At 46.2% G+C, this 22,800-nt stretch overlaps 1 protein-coding gene across 3 annotated transcripts; it reads right to left on the bottom strand.

The window, feature by feature from the left end:
• Positions 1-2,554: 2,554 nt before the first annotated feature.
• Hsdl1 (hydroxysteroid dehydrogenase like 1) lies at positions 2,555-20,187 on the bottom strand. 3 transcript variants are annotated; one of them, XM_013509205.1, is made up of 5 exons: positions 20,054-20,187; positions 11,301-11,526; positions 9,853-10,298; positions 9,419-9,646; positions 2,555-4,866 (listed from the first exon to the last, which is right to left on the bottom strand). In XM_013509205.1, exons 2-5 carry the CDS (start codon positions 11,518-11,520, stop codon positions 4,768-4,770), a joined length of 993 nt encoding a protein of 330 aa, XP_013364659.1. In that variant the 5' UTR covers positions 11,521-11,526; positions 20,054-20,187; the 3' UTR covers positions 2,555-4,767. The 3 variants fall into 3 exon arrangements, with proteins under 3 accessions (XP_013364659.1, XP_005413283.1, XP_005413281.1); XM_005413226.2 differs by lacking the exon at positions 20,054-20,187 and adding an exon at positions 12,125-12,949; XM_005413224.2 differs by lacking the exon at positions 20,054-20,187 and having other exon boundaries at positions 11,301-12,044.
• Positions 20,188-22,800: the final 2,613 nt, after the last annotated feature.

Raw genomic sequence — 22,800 nt, 5'->3', positions numbered from 1 at the left:
TTAGATGAGCCACCTGCGATGTTGTGTCACTCTCCGGAACCAAAAGTCATAAAAAAAAAAAAAAAGACAAAAAGTGTGAAACAAAAGTGTGCCCGCCAACTAAAAAAAAAAGTATGGGTGATACACTAGAATAACTGGTGTTTTTCAGTCTCCATGTTGAACTGGCCCTTACTCAACCCTGAGCCTACAGGGACAGCAAGCGTGTTCCAGTAATACTAGTGGGTAAGGATGTGCTATGTGGCCACATAAAACTAGAACTTTAACCTTCCACCACACTATAGTACTGCTGAGTGGCACCAATATGGCAAGAAATCACAACATGTCGTTCCCAACAGTGGTTCAGTTAATTTCTACGTGGCAGGTAAGACAGAATCACCAAACCATATCCCACCTGAGACATATTTTGCAGTGCTAAGAAGGTGTTTAACCTCTTTCTCAGCTTTCTCACCCAAAAGCCAGGGATATTACTAATACATACCTCACAGAATGAGGATTAAATGAAACACACATGATGCAGATGACCTATCTATAATTCAATACAGGGCAGTGAACTCTTCAGATTTTTCCACTCAGAGCTTGATTTTAGGAACTTTCAGAGAATTCGTGACTTTCTGTATTGGCAAATCTTCAATGTACCTTCTTCTGCCACCATATAAATGCATTTGATCTTTACCTTTATTATGTCATTCTGTTCTAACTTGGGGTGAAATAATTTTGGCCAGGGTTCTTTTCACAACCCTGTAGTAACGATACCATCCACTGTCGCCCACCTGTCTGGAACTGGGTAGACTACTCAGTTGCAAACACCCCTGAAGCCCCAAAGGGAAGAGGATCATGTTACCAGCTCCTGAGAATGCCTGTACGATGAAGGAAGCTGAGGCCGGGACAGAGACAATCGAGAAGGGCTGAAACCTACAGGGTCCTGGTCTACCACTTTTCTACCAATCCGGGTCCTAAGGTAACTTCTTAACTCATGCTTTGTGTACAGAACAAACACCGGCAAGTCCCTGGAAGAAAAAAATCTTTATTCAAATTGTTATTTTACAGAATAACAGCAGATGTTCCAGGCATCCGCTGAACAGGGGAAAGCCAGCGTTCCCAAGTTGCAGGTCCCACGCCTGACAGCTACTCCACAAGCACGAAAGATCGCAGAGGTCCTAGTGGACCTGCACAGCAGCCCGCGCCATGGATGGAGCTGCTTTTGGGGCACAGCAGCATCAACTTGATACAGACCCAAGACACTGAGGGCAAGACTGCCACAGCTGCGGCTCAATGTGCCCATGGAGATACCCATCTCCATAGCTTCCCCACCAGCACACTGTAGGCTTCAGGGCTTGTTTGAGGATAGCAGCTTCATGTTCAGGGTTCCCCGGAGGTCTCTCCTGAGCTGCACAGGAGGAGGAAGGCACTGACTGAGCCTGAGGCCTGTCACTACATTCAGCAGATTGTCTGTTGCTGCCAGGACCTACACCAAAACTGGGTTATTTAGTGGATTCGCAGGCTGGGCAAATGTTCTAAATGAGGACCTGGAGGTCAAACAGGATTTGGAACAAGCAATCCGTGGTCAATACCATAGGGAGCAGAGGAAGACCCCGTACGGATTTCTAATCACCTGGCTCCCAAGGTGCCGAGGCACAAAGGACGTGTTTGAGGCAGATGTGTGGTCCATCACATACATGCAGTGGGCACCGTTTGAGACCTCTTGCCTAAAAGAACCCGCCTTCTCCATCAAGAATCCAACATTCCCTGGCTCATCTACCCTGGGTACCTGGCCCCACACCTGCAGCCTACCTTAAAAGTGCTCAGAACACTCAACTGTATTAGCCAACAGCTGGACAAAATTACCTAACAGCCTATTTTACATAGTTGGCTCTCTGTGTCAGTGGTTTCCATATCCGCCAGCTCGACTAACCCTTGTCAAGGAAATACTGAGAAAAAAACAAAGAGAGTCCTCAGAACTGTCTCTATTTGCTCTCTTCTTTTTTGGACAGGGTCTTGTATATTTCAGGGTGCCCTTGAATTCACTAAGTAGCCTAAGCTGGCCTCAAACGTGGTAATTCTCCTGCCTCAGCCACCTGAGTACTGGAATTACAGGTGTATTTTGTTGAATACACTATAGTTTTTATCCCACCACTCAACTGCAACAGCTCGTGGCAAATCATCTACCACCTCCACCCTACCAAAGTCAAGGAACAAACCCATCTTCATCCTACTCAATCATCAGGAGATGAGATCAAGATGTCACTCCAGCGCTTCGGAAGTTCACCCGGCACTGCTATGCACAATTTTGTTATAAAAGCATCAGCATCCCTCTCCCCGCTGCCCCACCACCAATACTGGAGACTGAACCTACAGTGTTAAGCATGCTACGCAAGTACTCTACCACTGAGCTACATCCCTGGCCTTTTAATGTATGTATGCGTTTGTTTTGAGACAGGGTCTCACTAAGTTGCTCAATGTGTAGAGCAGCTATACATCCATCCGGCTGGGCTCAAACTTTTGCTCTCCCGCCTCGGCATTCCAAGTAGCTGAGATTACCAGCCACCACACCAGATCAGCATCAGCTTTTAATGAATTACAACCACAGTGTTCACAGGGTAACTTTTAGTCATCATTTGTACAAGGAAAATAAAAGACCCTCTCTCCAAACAACCAGCTTGCAAACATTTGCAGCAAAACCTCTTTCAGAGGAAAGAAGCAACTGCTTTTATTGTTACGTTTTCAACTCGCAGATTACATTTCAAATATTCAGATTTCCCGCCTTTTTTTTCTTTTTCTTTTTGGTGCCAGGAATCAAACTCAGCACCTTGTGCTTGCTACGCAGGCGCTATACCGCTGAGCTATATCCCCGGCCCCACTACCACGTTTTTTAAATAAGCAACCCTATCCATCATGGTGTAATTAACTCATGGAGCTTTGGGGACAAAAATATTTTATAAAAGCTAGAAAACCTAAGGAAATTCCTGGTCTTGGTCTTTCACTGAAGCTTCAGACAGCCATGCACCACAGCCACACCAATGAGCATGTTCAGTGGGTCCCGCCAAGGGAGATTTAAACCCTCACTGACAATGTGTTTACTTGTTCGCATTACAGAGCAACACACCACCTTCCTGGCAACTGACGATGTGTTTACATAAAGCTGCTGCTGTTTATTACACATCCATCCAAGTTTACATCAGTGTGGCAGGAAATCAGGAGGATTCTGAGTTACCTCCCTGCAAACCTGTGCTGTTACACAGTCTCTCCGAGCGGGCAGTTTTCCGTAGCTCACATTCGGAAGACAGGATTGAGGAGTGAAAGAGCTTTGGAATTTAACACTGATCTTCTGAGTCCAAGTCACAGTCAGAAATGCTGCAGGCAGTGTCATCACGGGCGAAGCTGTGTGCTTAACACAAAAGCGGGATCAGGCTTGCTTACAGCGGAGTATCCTTCATAAGAAAACAGTCAGTCCTGACTTCCAACCTACTTCCTTCTCCATCATGTCACAATATTAAGTTCTTACTTTTAAATTTATACACACTGCCACATTCTTATAGTGACTTGAAGTTTTCAAAGTGCTAGGCATGTGGCCCTCAAAAATGAGTGAGTTTATAGGATCTGAATTAAAGATATTTCACAGCAGGTTTCAGTGCTAATCCGTATTGTGGGGGTTGTGCATAATTACCTACACATCCATAAAAGTGTTCACTATAATGTGTAAGCTCCTTACACAGCCAAAAATGAGCTTCTAACTTATGATTTCAACAGATAGATCATACACATAATTTGTCAATATTTTAACCACTCTTCATAAATACATCAAGAATGCTACTGGAATGCGGTATTATATAGAAAACTATGAAAACCAGATTAACAAGTTCTACAGGGCTCAATTTCAGTTAAAAAATGGATACTTGGCTGAGAAATCACTACTTATTCACAACATTATCTTACAAATCAAAGGAGGACTGAGGGCTACCCATTACATATCCAAATCGAGGATGGCGTTCCACAGAGTTGAAAAAACAAAAACAGCTTGAGGAAGCAGTGCTAGACACAGCAAACCTACATCACAGAAGCAGGCAGGCTTGCTCAGTGTGAGGACGAATAATCTAGACTGTTAATACCCCATAACGTTCCATGTCGCCTTGACAAGTCTCTTTTAAAGTAATTTAAGCACACGCAAAATTCCTCAGACGCACACAGCACACAGCACACAGTACACAGCACGCATGGTTCTCTAGGGAAGGCTCAGCAAAGAGCAGCATCTCCACACGCACACCGAAACGGGGAGGTGCGCAGCAGGACACAGACTTCTACCACGCCACCACCGCACTCTCAGTTACAAAGGCGTACTTTCTAGTAGTTTTCCTGATCAACACTTAAAAACCAAGGCTAGGAGTCACCTATAAAGGGAAATAGGTAATTTCTCTCACAAAACAACATCTGAAATTGTAAGAGCTGACAAATCAAACCCTAAGTGCTAGATCACTGTGGCTCCTAGAACAACAAAAATTATACAAATGTTGAACAGCTTAGGTAAAAAGCACTGACATTTAGGTTTCTCCCATCAGTTCTTTATGCTTCAGTCACTTCCTGACTGTGTGCCGCCCAGGGGGCCCTAGAGGTCACAGCACTCTCGAAGTCTGCCTTACAGATGATGAATCGACAGGATGCTAGACAGTCAGTCACAAAAGAAAACACACACGATAAATTAAGTGTCCTTCTCCAAATATCAGAACGCTGCAGGTTACCCCGAGTTGGCAAAACTTCACCGATCATCCTGATTCACGCCGTGCCGGATAAGGCCTCCTTTCGTAATGAGCGGTTGAGAATATTTGCTCCCCACACCCACAGCCATTCAGGCATATACTGTGCGAAAAGAAACTGGAAAGAGAAAATGGTGAGAAGGTTAGCATCCAAAACCGCCCCACGGAAGGATCAGGTGCACAGACGAGCACATGATTTAATCCAAAAAGTATCTACCAACCACAGTAAATACAACAAAGGAAACCGCCCTTGGGTACTTCTGTATTGAGCATCTGTTTTTGCATAAAACACCACCCTAGATTCCACAAGGAACACACACATGATCGCTACCAGCAATACCCACCCCTCTTTGTGTAGTGAGGCCTGACAAACTTTGAAGAAGATAAAATAGTAAGTAAATAAAAACAAAAAATAAAAAAGACAACTTCATCTTTACTTAATGTGATATAAGTGGTACAATCACCAGTTAAGAGCTGTAAATTCATTAAAGCAATAAAGTCAGCTGGAGTAAACAGATGAACACATGGTTAGTATCCCAGGAGAAAACTGAGTTTTGAGGGACGGGCTGGAGCAAATTAAATGAGAGAACTGAGAAACGCCAGGCCCTTGGAACTGCGTCTGGGGACAGGACGAGGGGCTCAGGGGACCAGGAGGGAGTCCTGCTGCTGCTGCTCTGCTCCAAGGGTCTCAATCTGGACATGGATGGCATTGCCTGGAAACATGTTCGGGTGTCACACTGGGCAGGGTGCCACTGGCCTCCTGCGGGTGGAGGCAGGGATACCGCTCAACATCCTGAAACGCACAGGACAGTTCCTGGCCAAGGAGTGATCCACTGTGAGTGCCAATGGTGTTGTGACGCACAAACCCGTGCTCCTCTGACAGACCTGACACTGAACGAAAGTTCTAACACCTGTCTACATCCTTGCCTTGAACACAACTATGTACGACACGGGGTCGGGGGTCACTCTACCCTCTTCTCAATATGTGGTCCAACTTCCTCTGCACCTCCAGGGGCCACCAGCAAATAAGGATGGGCCCGCCTATCACTAACTGCCCAACAACCCCCAGGGCCACACAAAGTGAGGGCCAGCCCTGGATCATGAACTGCCCAATGGTGCTTGTAAAGCTGCGGTTGTTTGTAGCAGGCTCTGCAGAGGCTCTAGCTCAGTCACCTGCGAGACATGAGTCTTCTATCTGGCCTGCGGCCACAGGGAACATTCTGGGGTAATTGAAATATCCTGGGATTTTCTTACAGGATTTAGTGAGGAAAGGCCTGGTCACTCCTCCTTGGAGCCTGTGCCCTAAGACAAAGCATTCTAAACCCAGGGAGATAAAAGGAGTCCTTAGTGGTCCCTTAGGAGGACAAAAACATGTGGCCAGGTGACACAGACTACATTAACAGCACCCCTTCCAAGTGCAATAGTCTGTGTGTGTTTCCAGTGATTATTTAGTGGAGAAGTGGTCACTGTTGAAAAATCTGTTTTTTCATTCCATTCTTGACCACAATCTACTTGATTTTTTTTTTTTTTTTTTTTTTTGTCTTGTTGAGACAGGGTTTCACTATGCAGTTCAGGCTGGACTCGAGCTCACTTTGTAGCCCAGGCTGGTCTCGAACTCGAAAGGATCCTCCTGCCTCAGCCTCCCGAGTGCTGGGATTACAGGCGTGCGCCACCACGCCCGGCGACCGCAATCTACTTGAGCAACAGCATCAAGGTGCATCCCCCAGTTCCAGGGGGGAGTGCAGTGGGGACTCGATGGTGCACCGTCTCTGGCTGGCGCAGGGAGGGGCTGGCACCCTGGGCAGCAGGGTGGAAGAGCCACGGGAAGAAGAGAGACCTTGCCTCCCTGGATAAACTACAGCAGCCAACTCGCTGATCCTTTAGCTAACAAAGGTTACCAAAAAGGAACACCAAGCTGGATGTACTCTTCGGCAGAGAGCACCAAAGTGGAGGGAAGAGGGGACGTGCAGGGGGCTTGTGGGTGGGCTGCAGGGGAAGGTTTGCTCCACATCAGGGTCCTGACCAGTTCCCCCAGGCTTAAGAGAGCACCACTCCTCTGCAACAACGCCCCATGTTGTCTCCTGAGGCGGGCCAGTCCTTGGAGTGATGCCCTTCAGGAACCTGAGGACCCTGAGGGGAAGAGGAAGTCAGTGCTCAGTGTGCATGTTCAGCTTTGTGAAAATCTACATTAGCAATTAAGACACAGATCTCATTCCTTCCCCAGAGGCTGAGATGGGTCAGGCTTAAAGATTTAAGGACTAAATGGTAATGGAAAGGATGGAAAAGAGCCTGAACAGTGTAAACGACAAGCCGGGTGTGGTGATGCACATGAATAATCGCAGCACTTGGGAGGCTGAGGCAGGAGGAACACTGTGAGTTTAAGGCCAGCCTGGGAAACATAGTGAGTTCAAGGTCAGCATGAACTACACAGCAAGACCCTGTCTCAAAAAACATACATACATACATACATACATACATAAATAAATAAACAGAACCTAGGGCCCCCAACCTGGAGTTACCTCAGAGGCTGAAGGAGAGCTTCCTCAAGAGATGTGCATTAGCACTGGCCTTCTAGCTCCAGTAGTGCTGCAATCCCCACCTGGCTTCCCTGCACCCTCACCCGACACCCAGCCCCCTGCTGCACCTCCTGCCTGCACCTTTCCCAGCAATGCTGGAGAGCCTGAGGCTCTCACCAAAGGCTCTTCTGCCTACATGCTCTGGCAGATGATGCCACCCACCCCCACAGCTGTCACACTGCCAAACTCTCCTCACCTGCACACCTCTGTCTCCCACACACACCTGTCACCTGCGCTCCCATATGCAGCTGCCACCTCCTCTTGTTTTCAGTCTTCCCCAGGACTTTCAAAGCCAGCTTGGACTAGTTCTCCCCGTACCTCACTGCCTCCTCCAGTGAGACCTGTCTGAGCCATAGCACCCCGACTCGGAAGCACAAACCTTCCCTTCAACCCTCCATAGTCTGTCTAAGGCAGTATCTCAGTCTCCCCAGCTGGGAAAGGGAATGTGTATGCCATCTGAATTGCTAACGCAGATTTCCAACAAGCTGCTATTGACTCCCTCCTCTAGTCAACTAATACTAAATTCAGCATAGCATTATTTCATTCACACTGTAGAAAGCAAACTGGAAAAAATAGCACCAAATAAAACGTCATACCATTTGTCTGACATATCAGATTTCTTTCTTGTACACTAAAGACTGACAGATTATTGAAATCTTGATAAAGTTTAGATCTTTGTGCCCTGGGTCAATTGTGTTCACAAGAAACAGTAACTATAAAATGTAAGTCGTAGTAGCAAAAGCTAACAGCGAAATATGGCTCCAATGAAACAGTGATTGACTTATCTAATCTTTGTTGTAAAACTGAAAACAAAATAGTGTTTGAGTAACAATTTGAGTAAAGTACAAAGGAAATTTAAAAAACAGAAAGTTTTGCCCAACCCGGTGGCACATTCCTGTAATCCCAGCACTCTGGAGGCTGAAGCAGGAGGATCACTGTTGAGTTAGAGGCCAGCCTGGACTACATAGTACGTTCAAGGCCAGCCTGAAATGCATATTGAGACCATGTCTCAAAAACCAACCAAAAAAACAAAAACAGGTAAAGTTTAACAGCTCCATATAGAAAGTTACTCTCAGTATTCATTACATTAGCTACACAGAATTTCTTGACAGAAAAGCGTGTCCTTAAGAAATGAGAACAAAGTCTAACCATGATTAAAATGCTGATGTTTCATAAACATAGTGAAAATATCTACAGTATCTATACCTCTCCTCATTCTATTTTCATTTCTAAGACATCTTCAAGGTCTGTGGCTTCTAAAACAACTACTTAGGTTTTCTGTTTTTCTTAAGCAATTAAGTACCAGAAAACAATCACCTTAAATAAACTGCTTATTAGAGAAAACCTGTAGGCAAATCTTTTGATAAAGTAAAAATTAACTGTTGATTTACTTACATGTTTATTTTATAGTGGTAAATTTAATAATCTTTATGTCAACAGTCTCAAAAATGTTTAGCAATTTTAAAAACTACATGTATTAAAGAAAAAATTCTAAATGAGGGCACATCTATTTTCTAGATAATAAAAAAGTATTATTACAAATAAAATATAAATCATTATGAGTTCTCTCCTTAATACTCAGAATTACAATTTTAAATACTTAAACAAAATTAAATATTCCTAAAAGAACCCAAATCTTTGTCAGATCTGAAAAAAAAGTTTAAAAACGCCTATGCTTCTCGAACAAATGGTTCCAAGTATATTCTGTCATGCTGTTTGATCTATTTTATGGTTGTACGTTTTTGGGGATTAAACTGTTCACTTTAGAGGTATGCCTTCAAACCTTACTAGTATCTTTACTTTGAAGTTGTCATATAAATTTTTAGTATTTTTACATTCCTACTATCCACTTATACTGAAGGTATTTTATCTTTCAGGCGTCATACACATTGAACTTTTGAAAACTTTTAATACAACAAATAGAATATACCAGAATTTAGGATCTTAACTGAAATCAGTAAGAGCAGGAGGTTTAAGAAGCTGCGTTCACAAGTCTCCTCTTTCCATGTCACGCTTCAATCAGACTCCTGTGTGCCACTCAGAAAGCTCCAGAGCAGATTAACCCAATCCCAAAAATTGACAGTGTGCTGCTACCTGAATAGAGTGGGACCAGTACCCCGTGGTTCTTTTGGAAATTCCCAGCGTAGAAACAGCGTGATGTGCATATACTTTGGGCGAAGGCACCAGCCACGAGCATCTGTGCAGAAAGCTTCGAGGAGCAGTCGTATTGGTCGCGACGCAGAATGGGATCAGACTCTGTACGAAGATTCCTTTAGAAGCGTACTCATACTGCAGTGCTCTGCTGAAGTGGTCTAAATAAGCCTGTGAAAGCAGACGGATGAGAAGACTTTTAATTGAGAACGTGAAGGAAAAGTCAGGCATAAAAGACTTGCTTATTATCATTTCAGGAAAAAAATATGCATAAGCAAATTTAAGTCGCTGACAAAGTGCTTAACAAACTGGACCTAATAACTGTAATAAATGCTGTATTGCATGAAGATTCCACTTTCCAGCAAGTAGAGCCTGACCTTAGAAGCAGAAAACGCAGCCAGCTGAGGAGTGGGTTTGCAGCAGGAGCCGGAAGAGATTGTGACGATGGCACCTTTCTTTCTCTCCACCATTCCCGGTAACACTATGTGGACCATCAAACTAGCAGCGGCAATGTTCACGTTTATGATGTCCCAGAGCTTGTCCTCAGAGACCTGAGTGAAATACTGGGGGTAGGGGTAAGAGACGCCTACATTATTTACCAAGATCCCAATGTCTTTGTCTTTCAAAGCTTCTTGAATCAGATCGTAGATCTCCCGGCCTCTGCTGAAGTCTGCAACTATTACATCCGTTTCCACTCTGTAGGTGTCGGCTATGTCTTTAGCAACATTCTGTAACTTCTCTTTGTTCCGGCTAATTAGAATAATATTGAGACCTCGGCTTGCTAACTCTTCAGCATAGGCCTTTCCAATCCCATCGGTCGCACCTACGATGCAAGCCAGGAAACATGAGCATGCTCAGTGCACAGCATTCTTTAAAGTGAACCTGAAATACACACCAGGTTTAACCAGAGAAAAATGACACTACAACACATGAGTGCTAGTAACTCTCAGCCGAAGACAATGCTGAGGCAATAATGTGAATGATGCACGCTAAACCCTCTCCCACATCCCCTAACAGACAAGCTATCGTTTTACATCCACCAAGCTGATGAGAGAGACAGCAGGAATTTCTTTCTGAACTCCCACCTGGCTAGCATGGGTGTCAGGAGGCCATTCTGGGACACAACGATAACATGAAATTCCAAACTGGCGAAGCATTTCTGAAAGTGATAGTTTTTATGGACAATTTTAAAACAGCAAAAACAAAAGGTGAGAGGCTGAGACAGGAGCATCTCAAGTTCAAGCCCAGCCCGAGAATTTAGTGTCTTGGTTAGACTCTGTCTCAAAATAAAAAATAAAGTGCCAGATGCAGTGGTGCACGCCTGCAATCCCAGTGCTTGGGAGGCTGAGGCAGGAGGATCATTGTGAGTTCGAGACCAGCCTGGGCTACAAAGTGAGCTCAAGGCCAACCTGAACTGCATAGTGAGACCCTGTCTCTAAATAAATAAATAAATAAATTAATTAATTAATTTTAAAAATGGCTGGGAATATAGCTCAGTGTCAAGGTCCTGAGTTCAAGCCTCAGTACCACAAAAAAAATGAAAAGAAAAGGAATAGGAAAAGGAAAAGTGAGGTGTGAGGAGGCAGGGGTAGAGCAGGCCTGGGAAGAGGAAAGAGAATAAGAAAGACACAAATCATGAGGCAAGTTCTTCCTACGATGAGACAAGCAAGAACATGTGAAGATAATCATAACAAGAATCACAAGATTTTTTTCATCATCATACTCCCAGGAAAACAGCACATTCAATTCAACAGCTCCTTGATTAAAGCATCCAACTTAAAACGCAACCTAAACAGAAAGAACATTTGAACTTAAACTGCGTTACCACTGACAATGGCCCATCTTCCATACTGCTTGATCAGGTCTGCTCTGCTCCCCAGGCGAGGGATAAAATGCAGTCTGATCAGGCTGTAAAAGTCACAGACGACAGTGATGCTTTTTCTGGCTGTATACCAGGCGCCAACCAAAGCCAGAGCTTCCATGTAGCAATTGCAAGACCTGGCAATTTCCCTGTACAAGAGGTAGAAACTGTCAACGGCAGCCATGGCAACCTGCAGGGACAGGAAAGGAGAGAGATGGTTTCCGCTGAACAGTAATGGCCTGAGTGAAACAGACTTGCAAGGACAGCGGGTCTTGACACTTTTGCCTTTGAACACAAACCTCCCCAAAGCATTTGGCCTGCGGACACAGTCAGTGTGTGATCTCATTATTTAGCACCTGTGGTTTATAAAGTTCTTCCAAGGGGATTAAGCAACATAGCTACCAAGAGTTACTAGATTCTTCCTAAAACTCTAACACTGTACTATGTGTTTTGGATATACAGACAAACACGGTGTGCTCCTGCCCTGAAAAAGCTCCTACTCTAGAGTAAAAAGGAGCACAGTTTTTAATTCATATGCCAACCAGGAGATATACCTATCGCTCTGCTTAGTTACAGTCAGCAGAGAACCTGCTGCCCAGAGAGAGACAAGGTAGAAGCAGCAGAGGTAGTACTAGGACACGCACCGACCTCAAGCAGTTTATAATCCCCTTGGGACAAAACTAACCTTTCAGAAACTTTAACATAAATTTAAAATGCATATTCCAAAAAGGCAATACCTCCCAAACTTGAAAGAAAAATCATTTCCTACTTAGCAGTATCTTACTAACTTGATTTGTACACCATTTTCTTTGTCTGGCCCCTTAGGCTTGAGTGGAGATAAATCCAACAGAATTCTTGTCAGCATCCACACGGCAAGCACTGCCCAAGACTGACAATGTTCTGTGTTCTTGTGAAAGATGCTAGGATTCAAATAATTTTGTCTCTGTGAAGAGGAAAAGTTTAGTAAGAGGAATGAAAATGGCATTTGATGGTGACAGTTGTATGTCTGTCATCAGAGCCAACCCCAGAGAGGCCAACAAAGGCAGGGCACAGGGTCCTGGAGTGTGACTAACAGGTGAACTTCACCTTAGACTGAACTGGGTGACCGCTGCAGGCCGGTCAACTCTGTGCTATCTCCGAGGGACAAAATACCTAATGGTCAGAATACACTAAAATTAAATCACAGGTAAAATTAAATTATAAGAAGCTCAGACGCACATAAAAACAGATACTGCCTATATTATATATAAGAAAGTTATTTATACTAAAAAAAATATATATAGAACTTCTGGGAATGCACCATCTTCAAGAAATTCCATTAAAATAGAAAAAAGAAGTCCTGTAGGTAAGAAAATACTCAACAATAACAGCAAAACCTGGAATAAACTAAAGAAGAGCGGCTTCCTTCCCTCTTCATTGCAATATAATTTGATCTCTACCAATTTTTGCAAAGTAAAAAATGAACTAATCAAGTGAAAACTAATGACCAAAAAGGCATACATGACACCATAAGATTATGAAAAAACTGAGTAAATGTGAATATGCAGTCCAAATTACAAAGCAACAAAGGGTACAAAAGAAATATGACAGAAAACTGAGAAAAGCTGGGCCTGGTGGTGCATGCCTGTAATCACAGCACTTAGGAGGCTGAGGCAGGAGGATGTTCGCAAGTTCAAGACCAGCCTGGGCTGCAAAGTGAGCTCAAGGACAGCCTGAACTGCATAGCGAGACCCTGTCTCAAAAAGACCCAAAAAAAAAAAAAGAAAGAAAAGAAAACTGAGAAAGTGCAGTAGGACTCCTAAATGCCCCAGAATAAGGACATAACCTCTCCAACAGTAAGCTTCACAGCACTGCCACATTACTAATTATGCTGATGTGACATTAAGTTTAAAAAAACGTTTCTCTCAAATAAAAAATCGGGCCACTTTATTTCTTATAGATAAAAAGGTGTACATTGGCACTCTGTTCAGAGAAATTTAGCCCCTTCAATAAAAACAGTGGACCGGAAGAGAAAACGTCATACACTCTAGGGAACACAAAGCAAGTATTTAAGAACAGTTAAAACGCACGCCCCTTTGGAGTCATTTTTCCTCAGGGACCAGATTAGCTGAGACCTCTTAAGGTTATGGTTTGTATCTAGGAGCCAGAGAGCCTCACACGTTTCTGGAAGGTGACCGGGTTACCGGTGCTCAGGGCTGCCTCTCTGTTAGGAGGTGGGGCCCGGCGTGGGGGGCCACTGGCCCAGAGGGTTTAGCTCCCCCCAGGCCCCACACTTTGGTCTCCCCACTTTTCACCCACCACGCCATGAGCAGCTCGCCCCTGCTCTGGGCCTCTCCCCAGCCTTCCGGCCTTGGAACCAGGTGACCAGGGACTGTAACATGAGCCAAAATAAACCTCTCCTCCTTTAAGTTGTGGGTGTCAAGTACCGTCCCGGCAGTGAGGAGAGTAACTAAGACAAGAAAGTCTGCATGAGAGGTCTTTCTCCTTCTGACCAGTCTTCTGTACAGCACTCAGCAGTACCTCTTGTTCCCAAATCCTTTGTAATACATTCAAAGTTAGGATCACCTGTCTCAAAAATGTCCCTCCTAGCTATGCATGCGACCGCCCCTCCCAGCCCCCGGATTCGGACCAGAGAGAGGGTAACACATTCCCATGGCCCCTTGTTCTGCTGTCCCAGTACACCCCGTCCCGGCCCACACCACTACTGGCTACAGATGACAACGACCAGGTGCTGCGTCAGAGTGTTCACACTGTCACTCAAAAGTCACCGTTACCGTACCCGCCCTCAAAACGACCAAGACATTGATTTCTCATAAGAAAGAACATTAAAAGTTGAGATGCTGGGTCAAGCCATCCTAAACTCAGAGCTCCTGACGTAAGCTTTTTCAACTGTTCATGCACCTTTGTCTTCACTAAACACTACGCCATGCAAAAAGTACACAGAGAAGAAATTCCCTGTACGCACTAAGACTCCTCAAAACAAAATCTAACAAATTAGAAATAAACTTATGACCGAAAACTACCCACGCCCAGTAATACTCGGTTGCGCTAATGACAAGTGGATGTGTATCTAGGATGCTAGAACAATGTTTTCAATGAAAAATAAACACCAGCTTTCAAGACCTGTGGCTGGGGTCCAGGCAGTGTTTGTACTAAAGCTCCAGGGAACAGAGGCTGGGGGCCTTCTGGGTCCTCCTCACACTGAGACCCAGTTAAGGGAGTTTCTGTCCCTCGGACCCAACTTTTCCAACTTGAGCATCTGTAAAGTGAACCCCAGGGGAAAGTGCCTGATCTCAAGGGGCTCCCCTTTTGTCCTGGTCTTCTCTTAGCTTCCTTCTGCCAGCTCTGGGCCTTCAGCAGTGTGCAGCTCAGTCCTCTGAAAGCCAAGCTGTGAACAAAAACCAAGACACTGATTCTTTTCCTTTTTCTCTGCAGCTCAGCTAGAAATACCTTATATGAAACGCAGGTTAAAGTTTGCACAATTAAGAAAACACAAACTCTCAGGCCACTAGTAGAGGGTGAAGCATTGATGAAGCACGAAATGCCCTCATCTCAGAAGCCAGAGGTGTGAGCGCCAGCCTCGGCACTGTCCACATGGCCTTCACAGTCAACGAGAGAGTGCCCTCCCTGTCTTGCCCTTTATTTTCTTAGGAATGTCTCATCACGTGGGACACAAATCAATCCAAATTAGTGTGGAGAAAGATATCAATCTGTAAGGATAGCAAGGTTCCTCAAGGAAACACAGCCTGGGCAGCCAGCCAGCATCCGACGAAGGGCACCTGGTGCCACCTGTCTCTCCCGGTCTGCTTGGTTTTCACCAGGGCCACCTTCTGTCTCTCTCTGCACACAACTTTCCTCGACTCCACCTGAAGCTCCACACTGCAGCAGCCCGCCTCAGCACCTCTGCTCCACACTCCTGGCAGATTCTGGCAGATTCTGGCTGGCCCGCCCCAGCTCAGGTATCCACACGTATCTACCCCCTGGCAAGGCTGGCAGGGGGAAAGGGCGTCGTGATTATGTGGGGCAGCCCCACACTGTGGAAGGAGCACCTGGGTGTACACCAGCCCTCACCCCGCACCACACAGCTGCGTCAGCACCACTCCAGCGGGCTGAGCTCCTCCAGGCCAGAGGCCAGCCCTTTTCCTGCCACGACCCCAGTTTGGGAGACGGAGCTCGAAGTGTTTGCTGACACAGACTGGCCAGTGTGCCCCAGGCTCTGGCTGCAGCTCTCAGGCTGAGCCTTTTCCTGCCTGTTCCCACACGGCAACAACCACCCTCGTCCCCAGCTTGGGACCAGACTATCACAGATCCCGTAGACCTTTTTACAGAAAGAAAAACTGCGTGCAAAATCCACCAGGGAACCTCCTGCTCGGGGCACCCAGAACAGGTGCACCTACCTTGTTGGTGAGGCGCCTGGGGCCCACCTCGGCCAGCTTCCCAGATTACCCACTGGGGAGTCTTTTGTACTTATCACCGCCACAAAATGCTAACATGCAGCTCCACTGGCACAAACCCTAAACGTGTGCCACCACAAGTCACAGGTCAGGACGGCTGATACACCCAAGGCCCACAGCCTTGGAGTACAGAAACCCAAAGCCCCGGAAGGCTGACCAGTCAACACCCACCTGCTTACAAACACAGAACAACATAACAGAAGGCTCGCAGTATGAGTCTGCAGAGGATCTCACATGGACGAAAATCCACACGAGAAACTAAACTACTTGAAGAGCATGGAAGATGACAACTAAGTGTCAGAGACAGAGGGCACCATGATAAGAAACCAGGACGCAAGGCTGCTGGTGCACTGGGAACTTGCAGAAAGACAAACTGAGCAAGCGCAATGCACGGCAGCAGAAGCGCTGCCGGAGGGAAGGGGTCCTGAGGGATGAGGAGGACACAGCACTGCCACAGGCCTGCCTACTCGGTGTGATGAAAGCCGTGTGCGAGGAGTGCGCACAGCAGCTCAGGGCTGGGTGCGGCCAGCTCTGGCATGCTCACCAGCAAAGCGGAAGTGTCTAGACTTACTCCCTGAGCACCAAAGGAGGGCACCAATCCGGGGGGTTCCAAAGGTGACTGGCAGCAGGGAGTGGGGAGGGAGGATCCTGAACTGCCGCAGCTGGGCTGGGAGCTGCCCTAGAGCCCCAGGCTCTGCAGCCCTCTGTCCTCCCAATGCATCCCAGGGGTATGGTCGGAGCCCCATGGACCATTAATATGAAATAACAGGAAGTTATCGACCCACTTCATCCTCCCCATCCTTTCCCTGCCCTTGTGCACAGGATGGAACATAATGTCTAATGAAAGAAAAAATTTGCCATTTCCTCAAAACCATTAAATTCCCAAAGTTTACAGCCTTTCACTGAACGTTTAAAAGGAGTTTATCACACAGCTGAGTGAGATGCCTACCAAGGTCTGTACAGATACCGAGCTGCACTCATTTTTCCGTGAACTGATGAAAGGTATCAGTGTATGCTGAGGTCTCAGCATTCCTGTCCTCCCCTCCCTAAGTTCGCGTGTTGGACCCTAACCCCGGGGGGAAGTGACGAGGTCATGACGGCTCTGCCTCCGGGGAGGCCAACCCCAGAAGGCACCACCTGGGAAGAACAGGCTCTCTCACCAGATACCACATCTGCAGCGCCCTCCTCTTGAATTTCTTGAACAGTGAGAAACAGATGTTGTTTATAGGCCGCCCCATTTATAGTATTGTTACAGTAGCTGCCAGACCGAGCCTACAAATTAGAGAAACTCCACAATGCCGAGGCACAGTAAAGTCCTGATCCTGTATGGCTGACTTGTACAATTATTATTAAGCTTTTTTTCCTAAAGAGTAGCTGGGTGGTGGCGGGAGGCTAGAGGTGAAGGATTTTGGGAGAATTTGGTCAAAGGGTACAGACTTTTGGTTATAAATTCTGAAGAACTGATGTAAAGCAAGGTGACTAGTCACTACTATACTATCCATCCGAAATGTACTAGCAGGGTAGATTAAGTGTCCTAGACACACACAGATAGTAACTAGATACTCTGACTTCATCTTGGAGATCATCTAACAACATATACATATTCAAATCATCATGTGGTGCTGTACACCTTAAATAGATGCAATTTTGTCAGCTACACTGCAATAAAAGTGGAAAAATAAAAAAATAAATTGTAGATTTTTTAAAAAATTTGTTTCCCTCTCTCTCCAGAAAAAAAAAAAAATTGTAAACAAAACAAAATAGAATTTTCCCCCCAAGTAGGAAAAAGAAAAATAATTTGCTGTCTTTAAGGCATTTCTACTTCCACAGGGCAATATTCATCAGGGCTAGAGTCATTAAGAACCCTAAAGGAGCCAAGTGTTGTGGCACAAGCCTACAATCCCAGCATTCTGGGAGGCTGAGGCAGGAAGAACACAGATGAAGCCCAGCTTGGGCTACTCAGCAATGTGGCAAGAGACCTTGTCTCAAAAGAAAAACGGCCTGGAGACATAGCTTAGTGTGAAGGCCTAGTTTCCTTTCCTCATATCAAAGAGAAAAGCACTAAAAAGGAAACACCCACAAAAGTGTCATGCAAAATTATGGTTAAAACTTCAAGGAGCAAAGTCATCTCTGAAGCACCACCGTTGCAGCTGTGACAATCTGACGTATCCTGGTCCACAGCATAGCAGCCTTGGGAAAACCTTGGGGAATCAAGAATTCCAAAAGAGAAGTCTGCCAGGCGTGGTAGTGCACGCCTGTAATCCCAGTACTTGGGAGGCTGAGGCAGAAGGATCGCTGCAAGTTTAAAACCAGCCTGGGCTACAAAGTGAGTTCAAGTCCAGCCTGAACTTCAGTGAGACCCTGTTTCAAAAAGACAAAAACAAAAAACAAAATAGAAGAAAAGTCCTGGTTGAAATAGACATCACTGAGCTACTCCAATGACCCACACCTGGGAATATGGTAAAAGAACATAAAACACGTTGGTCAAGAGGTCTCTCACCTTGCTTATTTTTTTTTATGGTACTGAGGGCTGAACCTAGGGCCTTGCACATGCTGGGCAAGCCCTCTACTACTGAGCTACAGCCCCCGCCCATCTTTATTTTTCACACAGGGACTCACTAAATTCCCCAGGCTGGTCTTGAACTTGCAATTCTCCTACCTCAGCCTCCCACACAGCTGGGATTACAGGTGTGCACCACCACTCCCAATGATCAAAATGTTTTTAAAGAAAATAAAGTATGAAGGGAAAAAAGACAATCTGAGCAGCACCAAATGCAAGCAGGGCGGGCAGCTGAACGACGCTCTCCAGTGCCAGCTGCATCCTAATCCTCACACCCTGCAAATATGCTCTTTATGTGGCAGACTTAGACGTGTTTTGGGACCTCAGATGGGGAATGGTCCTGAATTATTCAAGCAGACCTGGGTAAAATTGTGTGTCCTTCTAAGAGGAGGGTGAGATGACCACACACGGAGGTGATACGAGCCCAGGAGCAGGGGCCAGAGAATGGACAGTTACTGGTGCACGCCTGCTGGCTGTGAAGGAGAGAGTCACCCTTCAGGGACCGTGGCAGCTAGCACAAGAGGCCAGGGACTCTCTCCTAGAGTCTACAGAAGCAGCCACACCTTGGCTTTAGTTCTTCCACAGATTTCAGACTGCTGATCTTCAGAACTTAATGTAACAAATGTGCCGTGAGCCACTGGCTTTGTGGTAATCTGTCACAGCAGGAGACAAAGGTGGGGTGGGGAGATGAATGAACTGTCAGTTTGGCTTTCAGTATGATAAAGAGACAAGCCAAAGATCATGCCACTCCCTTTATCCACACCATCACGTGCACTCAGGCTGCAGGGCTCCTCAGAGGCTCCCCTGACCTCCCAGGGGTCTCTCACTGTCTTCAGACACAGTGGCCCACATGTGTGTCCAACTCCGGGCGGAGAGGTGCTAAGTTTTCGCTGAAAATATTTTCACGGAAGTCTTTTCCAGAATCTGAATCTGTCTTGCACTCGGTACTTCAAATTCTTCCAGCACTTGCTGACAAGCACCCACCAGCTTGTCAGCCCTAGGGACCAGCTTCCCCCCATCTGAGTGCCTCTCTTACCTCAAACTACTCTGTCCCTGTCCAAACGTTTTCAGTTGTGTTGTTTTGTTTTGGAGACAGGGTCTCACTAAATAGTTCCAGCTGGCCTTGAACTCATGATGCAGCCAAGACTGGCCTTGAACTTGCAGCAATCCTTCTGCCTCAGCCTCCCAAGTGCTGGGATTATAGGTGTGCAATACCACACCACCTAGCCCTATCCAAGTGTTTAACTCATTTCTATCTTGGTCTTTCAACTAACATTCAGGCCTCTTGAGGGCAGGAACTCTATCTAAAAGTAATTTTTCTGTAATTTCAAAAAAATTTAAAAATATATCCAAGTGTACAGTCCCTATAATGCACGGTTCAAAGAAAAATAAAACCTCGCTCAGCCACCAGCCTACTTAAAACCAGCCCCTTAGGAGCCCCAGCAGCATCCTGGCTGGCCATGCCCTCCTCCCGTACGCTCCTAGACACTGAGCCCATTATTTCCTGGCCTTTTTGGTACCAGGCGCACACTCCAAGCGCGCATTCTGAACCACAGGCACTGTTTAGCACTGCCTGGTTGAGTGTCACAGGTGTCCTCTGGTGGCTTGCTTCTTGCACACAGTGTGTGCCAGAGACCCACCCACACCTTGCAGCTTGAGCTGACCTTCACTCTTGTCCCCTCTAAACTCACCCCACAACTCACATGGGAACGTGGATTGTTGTGCTGGTTCCATGAATGGTGCTGCAATCCACATTCTTATCCCCATCTCCTCTGGAGTGCCAGAGCTCTTAAAGGGACATGCCTCAAGAGCAAATTTCTGGGCCACATGCCATTCAGGTATGAACCACACCTTGCCAAATGCCTTTCCAGAACAACAAAACCAACTCACCTGCATGCTCAATGCGGTAGGATCACCTGAGCGCCCACCTTTGGCCCAGAGGGTAGCTCTGAAGTGGTATCTCAGTTTTATGGTATCTCAGTTTTATATTTCTCTTCTTACTAACAGGGCTGAAATTTTTTGAAATCCATTTAATGCTGTTTTCCAATCTGCGAAATGCTTGTTCCATTTTTTGCCTTTTTCATTGTCTTTTTTCCTTAGAATTATAAGAATGTTTGATGTATTCAAGAAATAAGTCCTCTGTATCCCTTTTGTGTCTCTTTTCAGGGCAGGTGATCCACCAATAATCTTAATTTTCTTGTAGCCAAATGTATCAATCTTTCTCCTTTAGGGTATGAGCTCACTATGTTTTAAAGAAATCATACCTTAGCCTCAGGTAGTGAATAAATTTTCCCATATTACTTTCTTTTTTTTTTTTTTTTTCGTTTTTTTCTCCGGTACCGGGAACCGAACTCACGACCTTGCGCTTGCAAGGCAGGCGCTTTTGCCGCTAAGCTAAATCCCCAGCCCCCCATATTACTTTCTAGAAGTTTTATGGTTTTGCTTTTTAGACTGAACTCTCTAATTGTCCACAAGTTTTGTAATGGAGTTATGCTAGATCTCAAAAATCTTTAGTATTACTCCGTAACACCCAGCACACTGCTCTGTACAGTATTTAATAAACAGAACCAAATACTGCCTTGTGTTCAAGGCTCAAATTTCACTCTTGAGGAGAAAAAAACTTAAGAAGTATCTCAAAGTTTAAATCAGCATTTCGACAAGGTTATTATTGGTATATCATGATTTTTTAAATTCCTTCCCTTCCCTTGCCAGTTTTGATATTCAATTACACTAACACTGAGATTTGAGTGGAAAGAACAAGCAACATGGCAATTAGAAACCAGGATTCTCATCCAAGACCCAATACCTGAGTTTCATGTCTCTCTCTGTGGAGTAACAGCATCCCATTCCTGGCCATACACCCAAGATAACTGAAAACTGCTACTCACGGCAAAACTTGTACAGCCACGGTCAGAGCAGCCTTATTCACCAAGGTAAAACCACTAATATAGTATTCAGCCCTAAAAAGGAATGGAGTACTGATACCTTCTACAACATGGATGGGCTTCGAAAATATGATGCTAGGGGACAGAAGCTAGATGCAGAAGGCCACACACCCTATGATCCCACCTGTATAAAATGGCCACCACAGGCAAACCCACAGAGATAGCGGATTAGGGAGGGATGCTAGCGGGAGGGGTGAGGGAGGTGAGGGACTGTTAATGGAGCTGGGTTTCCTGGGGGACAGGAACGATGGAAATGTTCTGGAATTAATTAGTGGTGATGCTTGTACAGCACTGTGACTACACTAAAAACCATTAGCTGCATAATTTAAAATGGCTAAAGTGGAAAATTTTGTTATGCAAATTTTATCTCAATTAAAAAAAAAAACCTCTAAAAGAAAGTGGCATCCATTTATTGAACTCTGTGCCCCTAGAATATCCATGCAATGATTAAAAGCAGACTGAACAGTGCGAATCCAGCCCCCACTTAAGAGCTGTGGGTCCCGGGGAAAGCCACCTCGCCACCACACTTTCCTTAGTCATCTGTGAAAATGGGGTAACAGTTTCTGCCTAAGAGTATGAAGAGAATTAAATGAGGTAATGCATACAAAGCACTTAGAACAGTAACCTCTCTGTAAGTGTCCCATAAACGTTAGCTATTGGCTACACTGTTATTCCGTGTTTGATGTTAGCAGATAATCTGCAGAGAGCTAACTATGCGAAAGCCTCCGAGTGTTTCATTCCTATGTTCTCACTTTATTACCTCTTCTAACTTACAGAGCTACAGTCACCTCCCTCCCCCTTTACAGATGGGAACACTGAGGATTAGTTGGTAAAGTAACATCCCAGGGCCTCACGCCTAAGTAGAGGCGGGCCAGAATCCAGACCGAGGTGGACCCCAATGCAGAGCCCGGGCTGTGGTTCCCACGTGCGACCCTGGCCTGGCGGCGACGCTCACAGTCGCTGGCACACTCCCCGCGGTCAGCGCCCGCCCGGGGCTGCACCGTGCAAGGTGTGACGCGGCGCGGCGTCCTGCAAAGCAGGGACAGCCGGGGTCGTCCCCCGTCCCTCCCGCCGGCACCCCGTCCCCCCCTCCCGCAAACCCTGGGCTGACCCGCCCCGCTCGCAAGGATCTGTGCGCCCTTTCTTTAAAAGCACCACTAGTCCATTCTATTTCAGAAAAACAGGGCGGCCACAGAACGCTACCAAACCCAGGCGCTGGGAAAGGAGAATAAAGAGGCACAAAGAGGGCGGTTCCGGCGTCTCCGGGAAGAGCAGGGCGAGGGGCTAAGGCCGAGCAGGGCGCGGGGCGAGGCCCGGGGGCACCGCGTGCGGTAGGGACGGGATGGGGGTGCCCGGTTCGAGGGGGCCTAAGGGAGCGCGGAACCAAGAGTCCGGGGACTCTGGGGTGAGTGGGGCCACGGTCCCGGGGGGCGTGGCTGGGGAACAGAGGGAGGGGACGCTGGGCCCAGCGCTGGGGCCCAGGGGCGCGGGGAGGGCGCCCCAGC

The sequence above is a fragment of the Chinchilla lanigera genome, unplaced genomic scaffold, assembly GCF_000276665.1.
Source record: "Chinchilla lanigera isolate Chin_1 unplaced genomic scaffold, ChiLan1.0 scaffold00163, whole genome shotgun sequence".
Classification (NCBI taxonomy): domain Eukaryota; kingdom Metazoa; phylum Chordata; class Mammalia; order Rodentia; family Chinchillidae; genus Chinchilla; species Chinchilla lanigera.
This window is presented reverse-complemented; position numbering and strand designations above follow the sequence as displayed.